The sequence below is a fragment of the Lissotriton helveticus genome, chromosome 1_1 (assembly GCF_964261635.1).
Source record: "Lissotriton helveticus chromosome 1_1, aLisHel1.1, whole genome shotgun sequence".
Classification (NCBI taxonomy): domain Eukaryota; kingdom Metazoa; phylum Chordata; class Amphibia; order Caudata; family Salamandridae; genus Lissotriton; species Lissotriton helveticus.
The window spans coordinates 1614290565-1614306701 of NC_136057.1; the positions used below are offsets into that span (position 1 = coordinate 1614290565).

General features: G+C 43.5%; 2 protein-coding genes and 1 long non-coding RNA gene across 11 annotated transcripts in view; 2 read left to right on the plus strand and 1 right to left on the minus strand.

Annotated features, from left to right (window-relative positions):
• Positions 1 to 16137, minus strand: part of LOC144829232 (uncharacterized) — an 814902-nt gene that overhangs the window by 569982 nt on the left and 228783 nt on the right. The window lies entirely within an intron of this gene.
• Positions 5068 to 11304, plus strand: HOXC10 (homeobox C10). Its single transcript, XM_078688109.1, has 2 exons — positions 5068 to 5882; positions 10240 to 11304. Exons 1-2 carry the CDS (start codon positions 5108 to 5110, stop codon positions 10515 to 10517), a joined length of 1053 nt encoding a protein of 350 aa, XP_078544235.1. The 5' UTR covers positions 5068 to 5107; the 3' UTR covers positions 10518 to 11304.
• Positions 11439 to 16137, plus strand: part of LOC144829219 (uncharacterized) — a 464862-nt gene continuing 460163 nt past the window's right edge. The window contains exon 1 of the mRNA XM_078688147.1: positions 11439 to 11828. Within this exon, the coding sequence (XP_078544273.1) occupies positions 11802 to 11828 (27 nt within the window). The 5' untranslated portion in view covers positions 11439 to 11801. The remainder of the gene's footprint in view (positions 11829 to 16137) is intronic.

Consider the following 16137-nt stretch of genomic DNA (forward strand, 5'->3'; position numbering starts at 1 on the left):
AAAAAGACGGAGTACGTGGTGTCGTATACCGAAACAGTTTGACAAAAAAATGCTAGATATAAAATAACATATACAAAACATAATGTATACTGCGTCAGACAGACTACATTCAGTAACCTATTAAACGCATTGTACGTTTTTATGAATTTTTGGACACGAAATTGTTTTAGTTACAAACGCATAGGTACATGTATGAAAACACAAAGAGAAGCGTATACAATATTTACTCTATCAGCCCCAAACACATGTAAAGACCATACATGAAAATGTTCTACAAAGTAACACGATATATCCTGTGGGGAAACAACAAACTGATAGAATTCCTACAAAGAAAATATGTCACCCTTCTCCAAAACGCTGTACGAGTTACAATTAAAATATTGCTATTATAAAGTAATGTTAAGAACAAGAGCATTTTACTGTGTTGTACTCTACGTTAATTGTCAGCCACATTTTTGGAAGTAGAATTCTTGTTCACATGTAAATTAAAAAGGCGATGCCTAAAATGTAGAATTGTTAAACATTTAAAAAGCTTGATAAGGAATTATTTTACTGGATTTACCAGTGGACTTGCTAAGTCCACATTTGACTATCCACCATCGTTATATGCACAATCCATATTTTTAATATAAGATAAGGAAATGAGTAGAATCGGGGGTCTGGAACACACACGCACGCACGCACACACAGACACAGACACAGAGCCGCAAAATACGGTGCGCAGATGAATATAAGATATGTTTGTGAAAACACATCACATAAGCGGATCCTCGGTAGTGCAGATGTACAAGCGCATTGCGTTCTTAACGATACGTGCAAACACAAGCAAACAGTATCGACAAGTCAGAGTGTTTACCCAAAAGCTCGTGTGAGTATACCCACACCCACACGTGAGTGTTGAGCGGTAGATATAAACAGACGTGTGTGTGTGTGAAATAACACGTTATATGTATCTTATGCACATTTAGACACAAATCCCGTCACATATACCTTTACGAATAACACAAACACAACCTGAAATGCTGGTTTTCACTATATTTCATACAGACGCACGTGTATACAAACGCCCACACGTGTATTCATGTATGGGTTAAGACATATACAGAAGCTAGTCAATCTACCGAGATATATGTAGACACATACAAGCGTGTGTGTGTTCCTGAGCGCATGGCTCACTAAATATGAGAAGAGGTCCCGTTGCAGAATTTGGGGCGTCCCTGCAGCCCCCCTTGCGGAACAGAATATCGAGCTATACTTCTTTGACTTAAGTTACTAAGCAAGAAGGGAAAATGGAAAGGGCGCCAGTAAACTTTCATGACTTTCTTGCAGTGATGCTGTACAGTTTCAAAAGCCAACATCTAAAAGCGTGGGGTTTTATTTTATTTGTTTTGCATCCCTGTTATTGTACTCCAGTGCAGTTTGCAATAAATCAGAGCTTTTCCCAAGAACACAGGGCCTAAGACTGGGCGGCAATGTTCACCTCGAGCTCCTGTTAAAGAATGTGCTTGGCGTGGGTGACTTCCGGGAAACATGGCGGCAGAGTAGGGCTGCGTTTGCAAGTCTGGGTCGCTGTGCAATGAACAGGCCCGAGGTTCGTGGAAAGGCATCTGCGTGGCTGGGCTTTTCGTGTCCGTGCACCACACTGCAATACCTCAAAGGTGCTTTCTGCTAGGAAAGGAAGAAACTCTTTACAGTGTGGCCTCTCTAGCCCTATCCGGCATGTCCAGTCTCGTCTTTTCTTCGGTGCCCAACAGAAAGGCCATAAACATGGCAATAACCATTGCAGCACAACACAGCCTGTGGAACCAGACGCATTCAGACGGATTGTAAAAGTCTGGAAGCCGGGGGGAGGGGAGCACATGTTTTTGAGGTCAAGTTTCCCCCCAAAAAGAGGCAGCGTTTAATGTTTTTATTAGTTTTATACACGGCTGTAAACGTTCTTAACCATAATTCCCCCCCCCAAAAAATACACCCCTTGATGGATTCCAAAGCTGGTTTAAAAAAGGGAACATAGGGTTGGCAATGCAGGTGTGGGTGCGAGCTACTCAGCGTGACACGTACACGTTTCGCTATCCTTTGTGCGTGTTCCTATTTTCCCATTGTAAAGTTGCTGGGGGTTTTTTTGTTTTGTTTTTTTACAAGAAAAGATATTAAAATCCGTGTCGTAAATGCCTCCTATCCCCTTTAGGTTTGATAGCTTGTGTTGATATTTATTTTCTGTAATTAGAGTCATGTTTTTGTCCCAACGGGGGACCCACTTAGGCTGATGAATTTTATCTCCCTCCTTTTAACGAGGCAATGTTTATCATAATTCAAAGGATTTTAAACTTTAAACAATATCTGGGCTCCTGGAGACGTTCCACGTGGTGTTAAATAAACTATTTCCCTTGGCATCTATTAAAGAGTCACAGACCGAACGTAGAAATTGGTATTTTTGGTTGTACAGCTGAAATGTGGTCGCTTTCTTAGTGAAAGACCTAGCACAGGCACGTTTTTAAAATAGGTTTCATTGGATCAAACATTAGCTTCTTTCTGGAAAAAAAGGCGAAGGAAGACTTCTGAGCCCGCTGTCTTTAATGGTGTCTTTTACTGTAGTGATCGCAGACACAAACGCGTTCTCAAGGTCACTTCTGACACGTCACTTCCAGGCGCTCTGCAGGATGCAGGCCAGTTGGGGATGGACTGTGGCCCCCAGCAACGCTGTAAGAGAGAGAAAGAGTAAACACAAATAAAGTTCAGCTCCCGAAGCTTTACCTCTTTCGGTACCATTGGGACTTCTCTTAATCACAGGGGGTGACTACGAACTCATCCCAGTGCGTACAAAAGACGGAGGGCACTTTTCCACGTGCACACTTGTGAAAATACACTTTGTGAGCGAGCCGCGATCCCCGCACAAGAAAAGATGCAGCCATTGAAGGAAAGACAATATCACCACAACTCCCTTATATTCTAGCGCCTATAAATTAGATATATCCACCACCGCTATAGTACTTTTTATACCGTGTTCTTAGAGATCGGGGAGGGGTACTGTTGGTTGTTTACCATAAAGGGTAGGATGTCCCCAAGCAGCCCGGAAAGCCGCTATGCAGATAACACAAACAAGGGCCCATAAAGTCGGGAAATGGCTTTCCAGGGAGAGCAAATGGCGTTTGCAGAGCCAAAGGTTTACAACGCGGGATAGGTGAACAGAACACGCCATGTGTAGAAGTTCCTTTTATTGTTGCTTTATTGTCCAAAGCAGTTTAAATCTGACATTTACGAAGAAACGATAAATAGGAAAGCGAAGGTTTATTAAATACATTTTATGAAGTAGTAGGGTTCTGCTCCAGACATTGCGGGCTACCTCTTGAAAATGCGAGTTATTCAAGTATGTAAAAAGAAAGTTTTAAGTCTTTTTTTTTTTTTTTTTAAAGTGTCCACAGTGATCTAGGGATTTTGACTGGGGCGCTCTCTTGAGACAGCGTTTCCCTTGCTCGACTTTTCAGGACAACAAGGTTTGTCACCTTGGCTTTGATGGAATTAACGTGGAATTGATCCTGAGCTGCTTGTATTCGTGTTTTGTTTTCTTGATTGTTTCGCTGTAAGGCATAGTGCTTTCCGTCAAGGCTGTAATTTCCTAGTAACATCGTGCTTCTGCCTTTTCGGCCTCGAGAGTTCATCTTCGGTGCGTTGAAATAAAAATGTGCTTTCAGTAGGAGAAACAAAACAGTGTTTTTTAAATGCAAACATATCACGGGATATAACGAGAAACATCGTAAGACGCGTAGTTATAAAATATATTATTTCTCACACGAGTTCTTAAAGGAAAACTTGTACTTGTAAAGGTGACATTGACAGCGAACTAAAATAATCATTTTAGTTACTGAAAACAGCTGTTTTTTAATGTTTTTTTAAATAAAACTTTAGAACAGAAAACAAACTATACATAAAGGCGGATAATGTTTTAGTAAATGTGAGGACGCATTGACCACAACATTCGATTATAGCGCGAGAACTTCGCTCCAAAGGCAAGAGTAAATGAAGTTAAAAGACAACACAAAAGCCTGTAACCTCGAGGCTATTACCGCTTTGTGCTGCACATCTGGGCTCCGTTTTCCGCTGACATAGAAGCAACTAAACAGATTTTGCATGTAACGGGGATCAAACTCCAATGCGAGTACAATAAAGTTGAAGGGGCTATTGAGTAAACCCCAGCACATTGTCGATAATTACATATGAAAACAAACCTAACTTGCGGGACAATAAATGAAAATACGACGAACAGTGATCTTTAAATGAAACGATCGTTCTCTCCGGATGACTTTATTCGCTATCTGGGAAATAGTTTCATATTCTTTCTCGTAAAGTAATCCTCGGCATAGATTACAGCACAAAGAGGAAGGAAACGTTAGAGGGTCCACTCAAATCAGCCCAATCCATTATTTTGTATAGTACTGTGCACATGTTAGACTCGGAAAGTGTCGACCGTGAGCCCTGCTAAAACCAGCAGCCACTTGCTTTTAAGGGAGAGCGAGGCAAAAAACATCGACGCCAAGAAATGAAGATATTTTACCAAAAGTGTGGGGCTTCGTACAATAGAACACAACTCCATAACATTAGCAAACAAAGTTAATTTAGGGTTTGGAGTGTGTCAGCCACGATTACATTGGTGGCGCAAGGCGATAATGGCTAGTAGCGCCAAACCCAGTGCTGTCGTTTTCAAGCTCGGCATGTCACCGAGCAGTGTGTGTCCCCTGTTTGTATTATCTTAGGGTTACCCCGTGGCTTCCACTTCGGAGCCCCTCTGTCTTCCTTATCGCGCCTTTGGCTCGCCAGTTGGTAAACAGACTAGCGACGATTTCCTTTGTTCAAAGTGAAGGTCCCGCTGCAGTTCGCCGCCAGCGCAGCTAGATGGCGCCCGCGCTCCACGCTCATTTTCGCTTCCTCGAACAACTTGACCCTGTGACGTCGCCGGCGTCTGAATCATCAAGGCCATTTTCAATCCTCATTGGCCTGGGAGTCACGTGGTGGGGCCAATGCGTGGGTAATTATGGTGCTGATATTTTTCACTAAAAAAAAGATGTCAGCCTCTGGCTGTAGTATTCCACTTTAAAAAGCCTCCCTGAAAATGTCATGCCCCAACAATGTGACTCCCAACTCCTTTTTGATGGACTCTCTAGCCGGAGCTTGCAGAGGGGACACTTACTCCTCCAGCCAAGGGATGTACATGCAGCCTGGGAGCGAGTTCAACTGTGGGGTGATGAGGAACTGTGCCATTGCCCCTTCACTTTCCAAAAGGGACGAAGTGAGCAACCCCAGCCTGTATCCGTCCTACCTCTCCCAGCTGGACAACTGGTGCGACCCCAAGAACACCTACCGGCTGGAGCAGCCTGTTGCCAGGCAGCTGTCCTCCTGCTCCTTCCCCACCAGTGTCAAGGAGGAGAATGTCTGCTGCATGTACACGGCTGACAAGAGGGCGAAGAATGCCACCGAGGCTGCCCTCTACCCCAACCCGCTGCCCGAGCAGTGCCACGCCGAGCGCGAGGTGCCGGTGCCCAGCTACTACCGGCCCGGCCAGGGCTACCCCTTGGACAAGGCGCCCGGCGACTTTGAGACAAGTTTTGAGAGCAGGGCGAGCCTGAACCCCAGGGGCGAAGCGCACCTGGAGCAGCAGCAGCAGCAGCCGCCGCCGCCAGCAGCCAAGGGGGGCAAAGCAGAGCAGCAGAGCCCAAACACCAGCCCCGCGCTCACCAGCACCAGCACCACTAGCACCAGCACCCCTTCCAGTGAGATCAAGACCGAGAAGACGCTGCCGCCCGCCAAAAGCAGCCCCTCGGAGCTGGAGCAGGAGCAGCACAAAGCCACCGACAGCAGCACCGACAACTCTGACACTGAGACGAAAGGTAAGGAACTCTGCCTCGCTGGGGGTGACTTCCACGGGAGAGGAGAGGGCCACTGGGGGCATGTGCCTGTCCACTGCAAGAACTGAGCAGAGGAAAGAAGAGGAACAGTGAACTGCAAAAAGTAACGAGTATTAGAAAGAAGAGGAAGATTTCACTGCAAAAAGTAACGAGTATTAGAAAGAAGAGGAAGATTTCACTGCAAAAAGTAACGAATATTAGAAAGTAGAGGAATATTGAAATGCAAAGAGTAACGAGTATTAGAAAGAAGAGGAACAGTGAACTGCAAAAAGTAACGAGTATTAGAAAGAAGAGGAACAGTGAACTGCAAAAAGTAACGAGTATTAGAAAGAAGAGAACATTTCACTGCAAAAAGTAACGAGTATTAGAAAGAAGAGGAAGATTGAATTGCAAAAAGTACTGAGTATTGGAAAGAAGAGGAATATTTAACAGCAAACTGTACTGAGTATTAGAAAGAAGAGGAATATTTAACTGCAAACTGTACTGAGTATTAGAAAGAAGAGGAATATTTAACTGCAAACTGTACTGAGTATTAGAAAGAAGAGGAATATTTAACTGCAAACTGTACTGAGTATTAGAAAGAAGAGGAATATTTAACTGCAAAAGGTACTGAGCGGAAGAAGTAAGAGAAATAGTTAACAGCAAAAAGTACTAAGTATTTGAAATAAGAGAAATATTTAACTGCAAAAAGTACTAAGCAGAAGAAATAAGAGAAATAGTTAACTGCAAAAATGACTTAGTATTAGAAAGAAGAGAAATATTTAAATGCAAAAAGTACTGGGCAGAAGAAATAAGAGAAATAGTTAACTGCAAAAATGACTGAGTATTAGAAAGAAGAGGAATATTTAACTGCAAAAAAGTACTGATTATTAGAAATAAGAGAAATATTTAACTGCAAAAAAGCACTGAGCAGAAAAAATAAGAAATATTTAACTGCAAAAAGTACTGAGCGGAAGAAATAAGAGAAATAGGTAACTGCAAAAAGTACTGAGTATTAGAAATAAGAGAAATATTTAACTGCAAAAAGTTCACGTTTTCAAACTAACTGAAACGTCCTCATTTTTTATTATACACACACACCTGTGTCGTATATGTTCGTTATTACGACAATTGATATGCATCTATTCTAAAGCGTCTTATTTACTAACGTTAAAACTTTCTCACATAGAACATTTGTAATTGCCAGTAATCTTTTTCGAATTAAAAAAATATAAATTCAGTATCGACTTTGGCTTTAGAAAACTGATACCTCTAAGGTGTTGCGTTAAGTGCAAAATGTATTTCTCTCATTTCAAAATCCATCACAGCCAGTTTCACACAATACCAGAATATGTATATATATATATATATATATATATATATATATATATATATATATATATATAATGTGTGTGTGTGTGTTTATTCATATATACACATGTGTGTGTGTTTATTATATATATATATACACACACACACACCTGCGTGTGTTTGTGTGTTGTGTCAGTGTACACACACAGCCGTACCGCTATCTACAGAGCTCTTACTGTGGGTTGGGTCGTTCAATTAATGTCGAATGAGGTATGTTGGTGACTTTAAATATATGCCGTGTGTTATTCTGAAAATGATAAACGGGTTTATGATCACAAAGACAGCTATGATTATATGTAATTATCTACGTGGGTTTAACGAAAAGAGATCACATGACTGTAAAAGTTTATAACATTAAGGATTCGTGCATGGAATGTTTAAGGTAAATGCGTACTTGAGGTTTCTGTGTATTGAAGGTTGTGCTCTGGAGATGCGCGTGTTATTGTGTGTGTGTTCTAACACCCACGCCTACTTAGTGCACTCAAGTACTCGCCAAGTACTAAAGATAAACCCACCTCTTTGAGATTAAAAAAAAACCACAAAAACTAAACAAGGCATAACTGTCTTTCCAGAAAGATCTGTTCCACATTCACGTGTGCTCACTGCATGAAGGCGCGTGCAGACACCATCTAGTGTCGCCACGTGCACACACACGCAAGTCTCGTGTGCTCACTGCATGAAGGTGCGTGCAGACACCATCTAGTGTCCACGTGCACACACACGCAAGTCGACTGTGCTCACTGCATGAAGGTGCGTGCGGACACCGTCTAGTGGCGCAATATGCACACACAGGCACACACGCATGTCTCGTGTGCTCACTGCATGAAGGTGCGTGCAGATACCGTCTAGTGGCGCAATATGCACACACAGGCACACACGCATGTCTCGTGTGCTCACTGCATGAAGGTGCGTGCAGATACCGTCTAGTGGCGCAATATGCACACACAGGCACACACGCATGTCCCGTGTGCTCACTGCATGAAGGTGCGTGCAGACACCGTCTAGTGGCGCATTATGAACACACACGAAAGCCTACACATTGGGGTGAGTGGACCTCGCATAAACCCCTCTCTTGCACCAAGTACATTAAATCCACCTACACCTATTTCTACCATGATAAAGCACTATGCAGGCATGCGAACAGAAGAGAGACCTTTTCCTTTTTCTTTCCTTACAAAAACATTCTTTATTCCCCCCCCCCCCCCCCGGTTCCTAAAAGTGTAAAGTCAAGGTTATGCAAGTGTGTAGAAGTTCTCCCCCAAAGTTGCGCTGTTTGTCAGTAAGGCCCCCGCGGTGCAAGGTGAAAGTGTATCTTTCCGCTCAGCGTCGTCCTGCTTTGTGCGCTGCGCAACGGGCGATCAGTGTATGTTCAGTCTGAGCGCTGCGTCTGCATGCAATGAATGAATGCCTGTTGTTTGATATACTTTCCGAGGCACTTGTTACTGGCTGCGGACAGAGCTTCAATTGCATTGCAGAGAAAATGTGCGTTACTGTGGCCCTGTATGTTGACGTTACATGTCTTCGTGGTTTGCAAACGGATTTGCAATATTTGAACAGGAATCCGAGAAGCAATTCTGAGTGTTTTGAAACTCAAGTTCAGTGTGAAAAATCTTAAAAGCGAGCTGGAGACACGCCTTTTGAGGAACTGATTACCAGAATATCGCTTTATTTAAAAATAACATCCCTGAAGTGGAAAGATAGAAAAGGGTTATTAAATTTGTCAGTAGTTTTCAAGTGACAAATTGACGAAAGAGGCAGATGCTGAGATGGTTTTCTGGAACTGTGTTCCCTTTCACAAATGTTCGCCACTAGCGCGACTCCTCAATTTATTTACTGTTGTCGAAGCACACGCTGGTGTGCGCTAATATTGAACCTCCCGCCCCATTAACGCTGTTTTATACTCCTGCGATCACAATCTGCTAGAGATGTACATTAATGTATATGTTCACAGGAGTCATCGACCGACCCATGGGGGCAATTGCATGAAGTGTTATGTTCCCAATAGTTACAGTTTCGATAAAAGAAGCCACTTCGCAATCAGCACATATACCGTGCATATATGTAAAGCTGCACAGAGCGCTACGAGAATGCCTCCACGCCCGTGGGTGTGTATAGATAACATATGTCCAGATGGACAGACAGGTCCGTGGCTGGTGGAGTCCAACAATATATTGTTGTACAGCAGCAGCACGTCAGCCACGTCCTCCCTCGCTGGCCATCGGTATACTTGGAAGGCTGATGGCCATGTAGGTTCTGCTGCCGGGAGTGGGCTGTACTATGAGATAAGGGCGATGCCTTCCATGGGTCTTCATAATAAAAGGCAGTGAGTTGCGGAGGCAAATCCGACTCCAAAACTCGCACATTCTCACGAATTCCTTTCGATAGTTTTGAGCATTTAGCGTAGAGCCTACATCAACTAATTCTATGCGTTGCGTGTGAGTGCATTTACATTGCACGCGTGTGTCTGTTTCTATACAGCTCTGGGCGTGTGTCAAACTGAGAGACAAAAAAGGGTGGGGGCCCCTGTCAGACACAAACATACACACAGCACTGCTACTGCGCGCCCGTCTTTGACACGCACGGCAAGATTGGGCCAGGGCGCTGCGAGAACAGCACACACCTCACAGCAGTCCACAGGACGAGGAGACAGTTTACTTAATTCCCCAAGAAGCTCCGTCCTATACTGCTTCCATGGCGATTTGCTGCTTGTTGTTTTGTTTCTTTGTATGTGGCTGCTTGGAGCATGGAGCCTCGGCTGCATTCGGCGTGTGTTGCAGAATCTGTTACTGTCCGCGCAGACTTCACGGGATGGGGACAATTGTTGCTTTTTGTAACCAGATATTAGTCGCTATTGTCGTTCAAGTTGAAAATAAAATATTAGCCCTAGGGAACCTCCAGTAAAAAGCCCGTCTGCAGTGTTAGCGACGCTTGAGACTAGCACAGGTGTTTCCCTCACGCGATACTTACGTTTGAATATTATTTTTAACAGAGGACATAAAGGCAGAAAACACTACAGGAAATTGGCTGACTGCTAAGAGCGGAAGAAAGAAACGGTGTCCTTACACCAAGCACCAGACGCTGGAACTGGAGAAGGAATTCTTGTTTAACATGTACTTGACTCGCGAGCGCCGCCTAGAGATTAGCAAGAGTATCAACCTGACAGACAGGCAAGTCAAAATCTGGTTTCAAAACCGCCGGATGAAATTGAAGAAAATGAATAGGGAGAACCGGATAAGGGAACTGACTTCCAATTTCAATTTTACATGAGAGTTGCAATGGAAACAGAAATCATTTTAAAAACAAAGAGGAATCGCGGAAAGGAAGAATAAACTCTGCTGGGTCAATTTTGCAATTGGTAAGGGAACATAAGGACTTCCACACAGTTAACATTTTGGGTTCTGACATTTTTTTGGCTGATAGCAGTTTATCGAGAGGGAGAAGCATTGAAAAAAATAGCATGAGAATATATATGTAAATATATATAAATATATATATATATTGCATCCGTGTTTCTATGTAAAGTTGAGGTAAACGGTCCCTTCCGTCAGCTTTATGCAATTATTAAGTTATTGTCGTGCAGGAGAAACGGACACAGCTTTTGCCAAAACCCGCTAAAGATTTCTCTGCTTTGTTTATTTTTTTGCAGTGCAAGTTTCCTTTTGCTGTTTTTCTTGGAAGGGAGGGTGTCGAGATTTGTATTTTGACTTTGTTTAGAGCGGATGCGTACGAGACACTGTTTGCTTCCCGTAGAGTAGAATAGGATGAATGTTGTACCATTAAAAGACTCCAAATGCATTTTAAATGTTTGATTACAGAATGTGTGATGAAAGTCCAGGTCAGTATTAGAGGAGTTTAAAAGCAGTTTTATCACAACTGCCTGTGAACCCGCCCATTACGTTTCACAAGGAAATTAAACAGCGTTTTGTAGTGGGTCTTGTGTGCAAAAAAAGACCACCCTTCGTGGATGTGTTATTTAAACCCACTTCGTAATGTGTGTTTATTCTTTGCATGTATCTTTCCTTGGTGGAGCAAAAATAAATTTCATAGAACCGTGCCCGCGCTCTGGTAGCTATACTTGACTGTGTTGCCTGTTTTCCCTATTATATTTTTATACATACATTTATTTTTGCAAAGTAGATTTCGCCCAAAGTCTTCTCTCTCGCCTTTTAAAGGCTTCCGAGAGACTCCTCTAGCCGGTTTAATATAAGAGAGAGACCATAACGTTGATTTAAATATTATCCAGGTGACCACGATAAGTCAAGGTCATAAAACAGTTATGTCAGGACCGTCTTGGTAAGCGCTGGAGGTGGATTTTATGATCTGCAAATATAATGTGCTGCAGCAGTAAAAGATGCAGTTAAAGGTGACTCTGGCGAAGGAAGCGAAGCCAGTGCAGAGCTCCAGGCTTGGGAAGAACACTCCTTTTTTCGGCTTTTTGGTCTATTTTTGTGCGAGAATCCACCCTTCTTCTGTACAGTGGAGTAAAGGCGCACCCCCTCCTGCTGCTCCCCCCGCAAAGAAACAAGGGGATACAACGAATTAAAGGACAGAATGGGATCTGAAGTACACGAGAAAAAGGTAAGAAGAGCATGCTTGTTTTTGCTTTCTCTTTTTGCTGATGGTTTCGGGATACACGTGTTTGATGTTTCTTCTTCTCTGCATAAGAAGGGGTACGAAGTCCACATACAATCTGAACTGGTTTGGTTTGTGATTTCTTACAGTTCGAATGTATTTTTCATTTTGTGCACATATTGATTGTGGGGGGTCGAACTGGATTTAATAATGTTCTGTGTTTCTGCTTTCTGCCCTGGAACTGGATACTCTTCAATGAAATGGGGGTTTTGCTTGGAGGGGTGGAAGGGATTATATATTAGGCGCCAGTCTGGGCTATGTTTGCCTTGCTTTACCTCATGAACTTACTTGGGTGAAATCACCGTCTGGTTGTGTTCTCCTGTTTCTAGCGGTGCACTATGCACTATATATATATATATATATATATATATATATATATATATATATATATATATATATATACGTGTGTGTATACCTATATATATAGAGAGCGATAGATAGGATATATTGAATTCTGCAATAACATGTTTCATTTTCACACTATGCTGTCACACTCTGGGTGAAAAGCTTGTGCTCGTGTATGAAGCAGAACAGACCTGGGCTGTGTGGGGGTGTCCACTCGTGGGAGCTCGGCACGCCGGGTCTGTGCAGGCTGCCCACGCTTCCTAGGGGCAGGGGTGCGGGATGTGATGCTTATGTGTCATGGTTTCAATGCCGTCTGGAGCTGAAGGAGTCGCAGTGGCACATATAAGAAGGGGACGGAAGGTTTGGGAGGAGGGGGCCAGGCACGCGCCACTACCCCTCCTGTCTGCTCACGGGCTTCCACAGGGTACAAGGTAGTCTGAGCCTGCCTGTGCAGCGAAGCACTCAGGGGTGTGCTAGCTCGGAGCGCACCGAGGCACCGCCGGCTCGGCCACAGAGAGGGGACCGCGCTGCTGGAGTTCTCTTGTGCCCTCGCCCGCTTCTCCTCCATGGCACGGATGGGTGTCCGTGGATCGACCGCTCTTTCACGCAGCTGATCCGTGATTTAGGTAGTTTCATGTTGTTGGGCTTGGATATTTTTTTAACTCGGCAACAAGAAACTGCCTTAATTACGTCAGCTTCCTTTCTTCAAGGTCACCGGCTCCGATGCGCCAGACAGAGGGAGCACTGGCATTGCCTCCCCGAGCAAGACACACACCCAGGAGCAGAGCCCCGGTTTCGAGCCCGTGCCCCTGCCCGCCCGGCCCCGGTAGCACAGAGCGCAGCGCTGGAAGAGAGCCTCTCCCGGCTGGGCCGGGCCTCCGAGGCTTGTTCAGAGGACTGGAGCAGACAATAGGGTCTCGCCATGCCTTGTTTTGAGATGATGCCCTTCGGTGGGAGATCCGGCCCAGAGTGATTGACAGGAACCGCGGGAGCCTTCCTGTGCAGCCGGGCTCTCCCGGTTCCTCGGCTCCAATCCTTCTGGACGGGCTTCGCGTTGTATGTGCTCTGTATCGGGTTTCCTGCCCGGGGATCCCGAGGGGTGGCCCGGGGGTACATCTTCTCTGGGTTGGGTTCTGTGTAGTGGCATGTGAACGCACACCGTAGCATGAACCGTGGTATAAATGCCTGCTCGTGTTGCCTCTGCTTTGCACCGTGAAATACATATTTGCTTCTGCACCGCTGGCTTGTGGCGGATGTTCAATGACAGACAGCAGCATTCCTTAACTCGAACCAGAGCGCTAGAACTGTTTGCAAATGGGCGAGGGGGTCCTTGTCCCTGTTACATGAATCTGACTCCCCCTTTCAGCTAAACCTGGACAGTGTTTGCAACGGATGGCTGTGTATGTTTGTTAGCTAAGATCAACCGTCAACTGTCAAAGACAAGTGTTAAAAGGAAATTGTGCTCGCTGCTAATAAATACAACACTTTAATATTTAGGTTTACTTCTTTTATTATTTGCTTATGGCACAGAGGTAGAGATAAGGTAAAAAAAAGGAGGGGGGAGGGCGCTCCAGGATAGAAATACCATTGCAAATACAACAACTTTCAAAACCTGAGGACGATTAAAAGAAACAGAATAGTATCTTAGGACTGGACCCTTCTTTCTTGGGCGGTAGCAGGAGAAGAACTGATCTGAAGAGAGAGAAAAAGAAAGGAAGAAAAAACTCAATGTGTAAACTGTAAGCATTCGAATAATAAGTGACAAGTAGAACATCAGTTATAAAAAAAAAACGAACTGAAACTATTGAAGATAAGAAATCTTATGGTATTTCAAAATACATATTTACACTCGCCAAATGTACTTGCAAATAAACACTTTTATTCAGTTAAACATTTTTAAATTAATTGTGTTTGATGTAATTACCTTAATTAATTAATTCGTCTGTTTTAGTGGTCTGTTGATACCAAATCTATCTATCTATCTATCTATCTATCTATCTATCTATCTATCTGACTTATATGACAACATATTCACTTATGTGTAACAAAAGAAAGTTGATTTCGCCAGAGTGGCATTCGTTTTTTGTCTATACTCTAACATAACAAATAGGAAATGGTCCAAATCATTAGATAGATAGATAGATAGATAGATAGATAGATAGATAGATAGATAGATAGATAGATAGATAGATAAGGCGCTTCACCACACACAGAAGAGTCCCATTCAGTGTTTAACAGCCCAAAGAAACGGATGTAATCAACGTTAATTCTTTTCCCACTGTGTGTTTTTAATTATGACTTTGGCACAGGCATTAACAAGAGAGGCGGGTTGTGGTGGCAAAAAAAGCTTTCAAGTGGTTTCAGAACGTGGCTAAAAATATGTAATTACAGTCTGAGCGGGTATGTCGCTTAAATTGTTGTTCGCACCTACAAGAGCGAGAACCTTAACGCAGACAATTATTAGTGCGAGGTAAAGTTCTTCTGTGTCTCCTGAAGTGTATTCAGACACAGCAGCAGGTGTTGTTTGTACAAGGTGGTTTCCCCAAAGCTTTCCATGTGTTGTTAATGTCAACCCGAGGGAGTGCATCAGGGGTGTGTGGTTTGAAGACGTCTGAAAAGTGTGTGTATAGAAATGAAAATACAGATTCAATGGCGCGTTCACCTGTATGTCTACACATGACTAATGTGTGCACATATATGGAATTTTTTTTACAGTGTTTATCGTTCAGGCAAATATATGAAATTGTTAACTGTTTGTTAAACTCACTGCATTTAATAAAACTTTGAGCCCAATACACAGATGGTAGGAATATAATGGGACCTGCTCGCAAACTTTCATACAGACAAATGTGCCTTTCTCTCTCACATAGGACAGTGTGCGTCTGTATGTAATATAGGTTTCTCTGCGTTTGTGTGTGCATATATTTATTCACATACACACCTGTGTGTGTGTGTGTATATATACACACACACACGTGTGTATGTGATTGAATATATGTGTATATATATATATATATATATATACACACACACACGTATGTATGTGAATGAATATATATATATGAATATATATATATATATATATATATATATATATATATATATATATATATATATATATCAGGGTCTTTCAATGGTACTGTATATATACACACACGCACGCACATAGAGGGTCTCGACATACATCGTTTTGTATTTTGTGGCGTCGTGGTATTTTTCGATGCACTGTTCTCTCCCAAATAGTTGTTAAAGACATAAGCAGTGTTGTTTGCATGAACATGTTTGATGACACAGTCAAAGCGGTCAGAGTTTTGGTTAGCTGAACGATCTCTGCCTTCTGCGGCCGAGGGTGGGTGCGGGCATCCGAAAGGAGCGAGCCTGCAGTCCGAGGGTGGGAGAGGGCAGTCCTGCTCTGTGCGGCCTGTATGTAAACAGTGTCCATGTAGTGCCTCCGTAGCTGAAAGGACCCTTCCTTCCTTCCGTTCAAGGGGTTAATGTCCAAAGGAACTTCCGTGCGCCACATGATCCATGGGTCTGAAGTGGCTGGGACTGGCACCTGTGTGCCCAGGTGCAGGATGCACTGTGCCAACATCCACATCGCCCTCCCCCACAGCCCAAGCGTGGCAGCATTACCATCACAACGCTTTGAGCGAACTTGTGCCTAGAGGTGGCGGGCTCCAAGTGGTTGTGCTCGCGTGTTTGGTTTTCAGCTAGGTCCTCGCTATCCCATACGTGTGTTTACCTTTTGGTGAACTTGACTTCCCCGAGCTACAAGAAAACGTATTATTCATGCTTCGAAAAAAAACATTTGTATCTAGGTGTCCCCTAACACACACGCACAGTCTGTTGACGTCTCTATCTATCCATGTATATCTGTTTCTAAGCACACACGCAGCCGTGTTTTGCAGAG

Excerpts from the sequence above, each read along its gene's own strand:
- HOXC10 (XM_078688109.1), top strand. The coding sequence starts at position 5,108 with ATGTCATGCCCCAACAATGTGACTCCCAACTCCTTTTTGATGGACTCT. Across the intron at positions 5,883-10,239 it reads CTCTGACACTGAGACGAAAG|AGGACATAAAGGCAGAAAAC; the intron begins GTAAGGAACTCT and ends TATTTTTAACAG.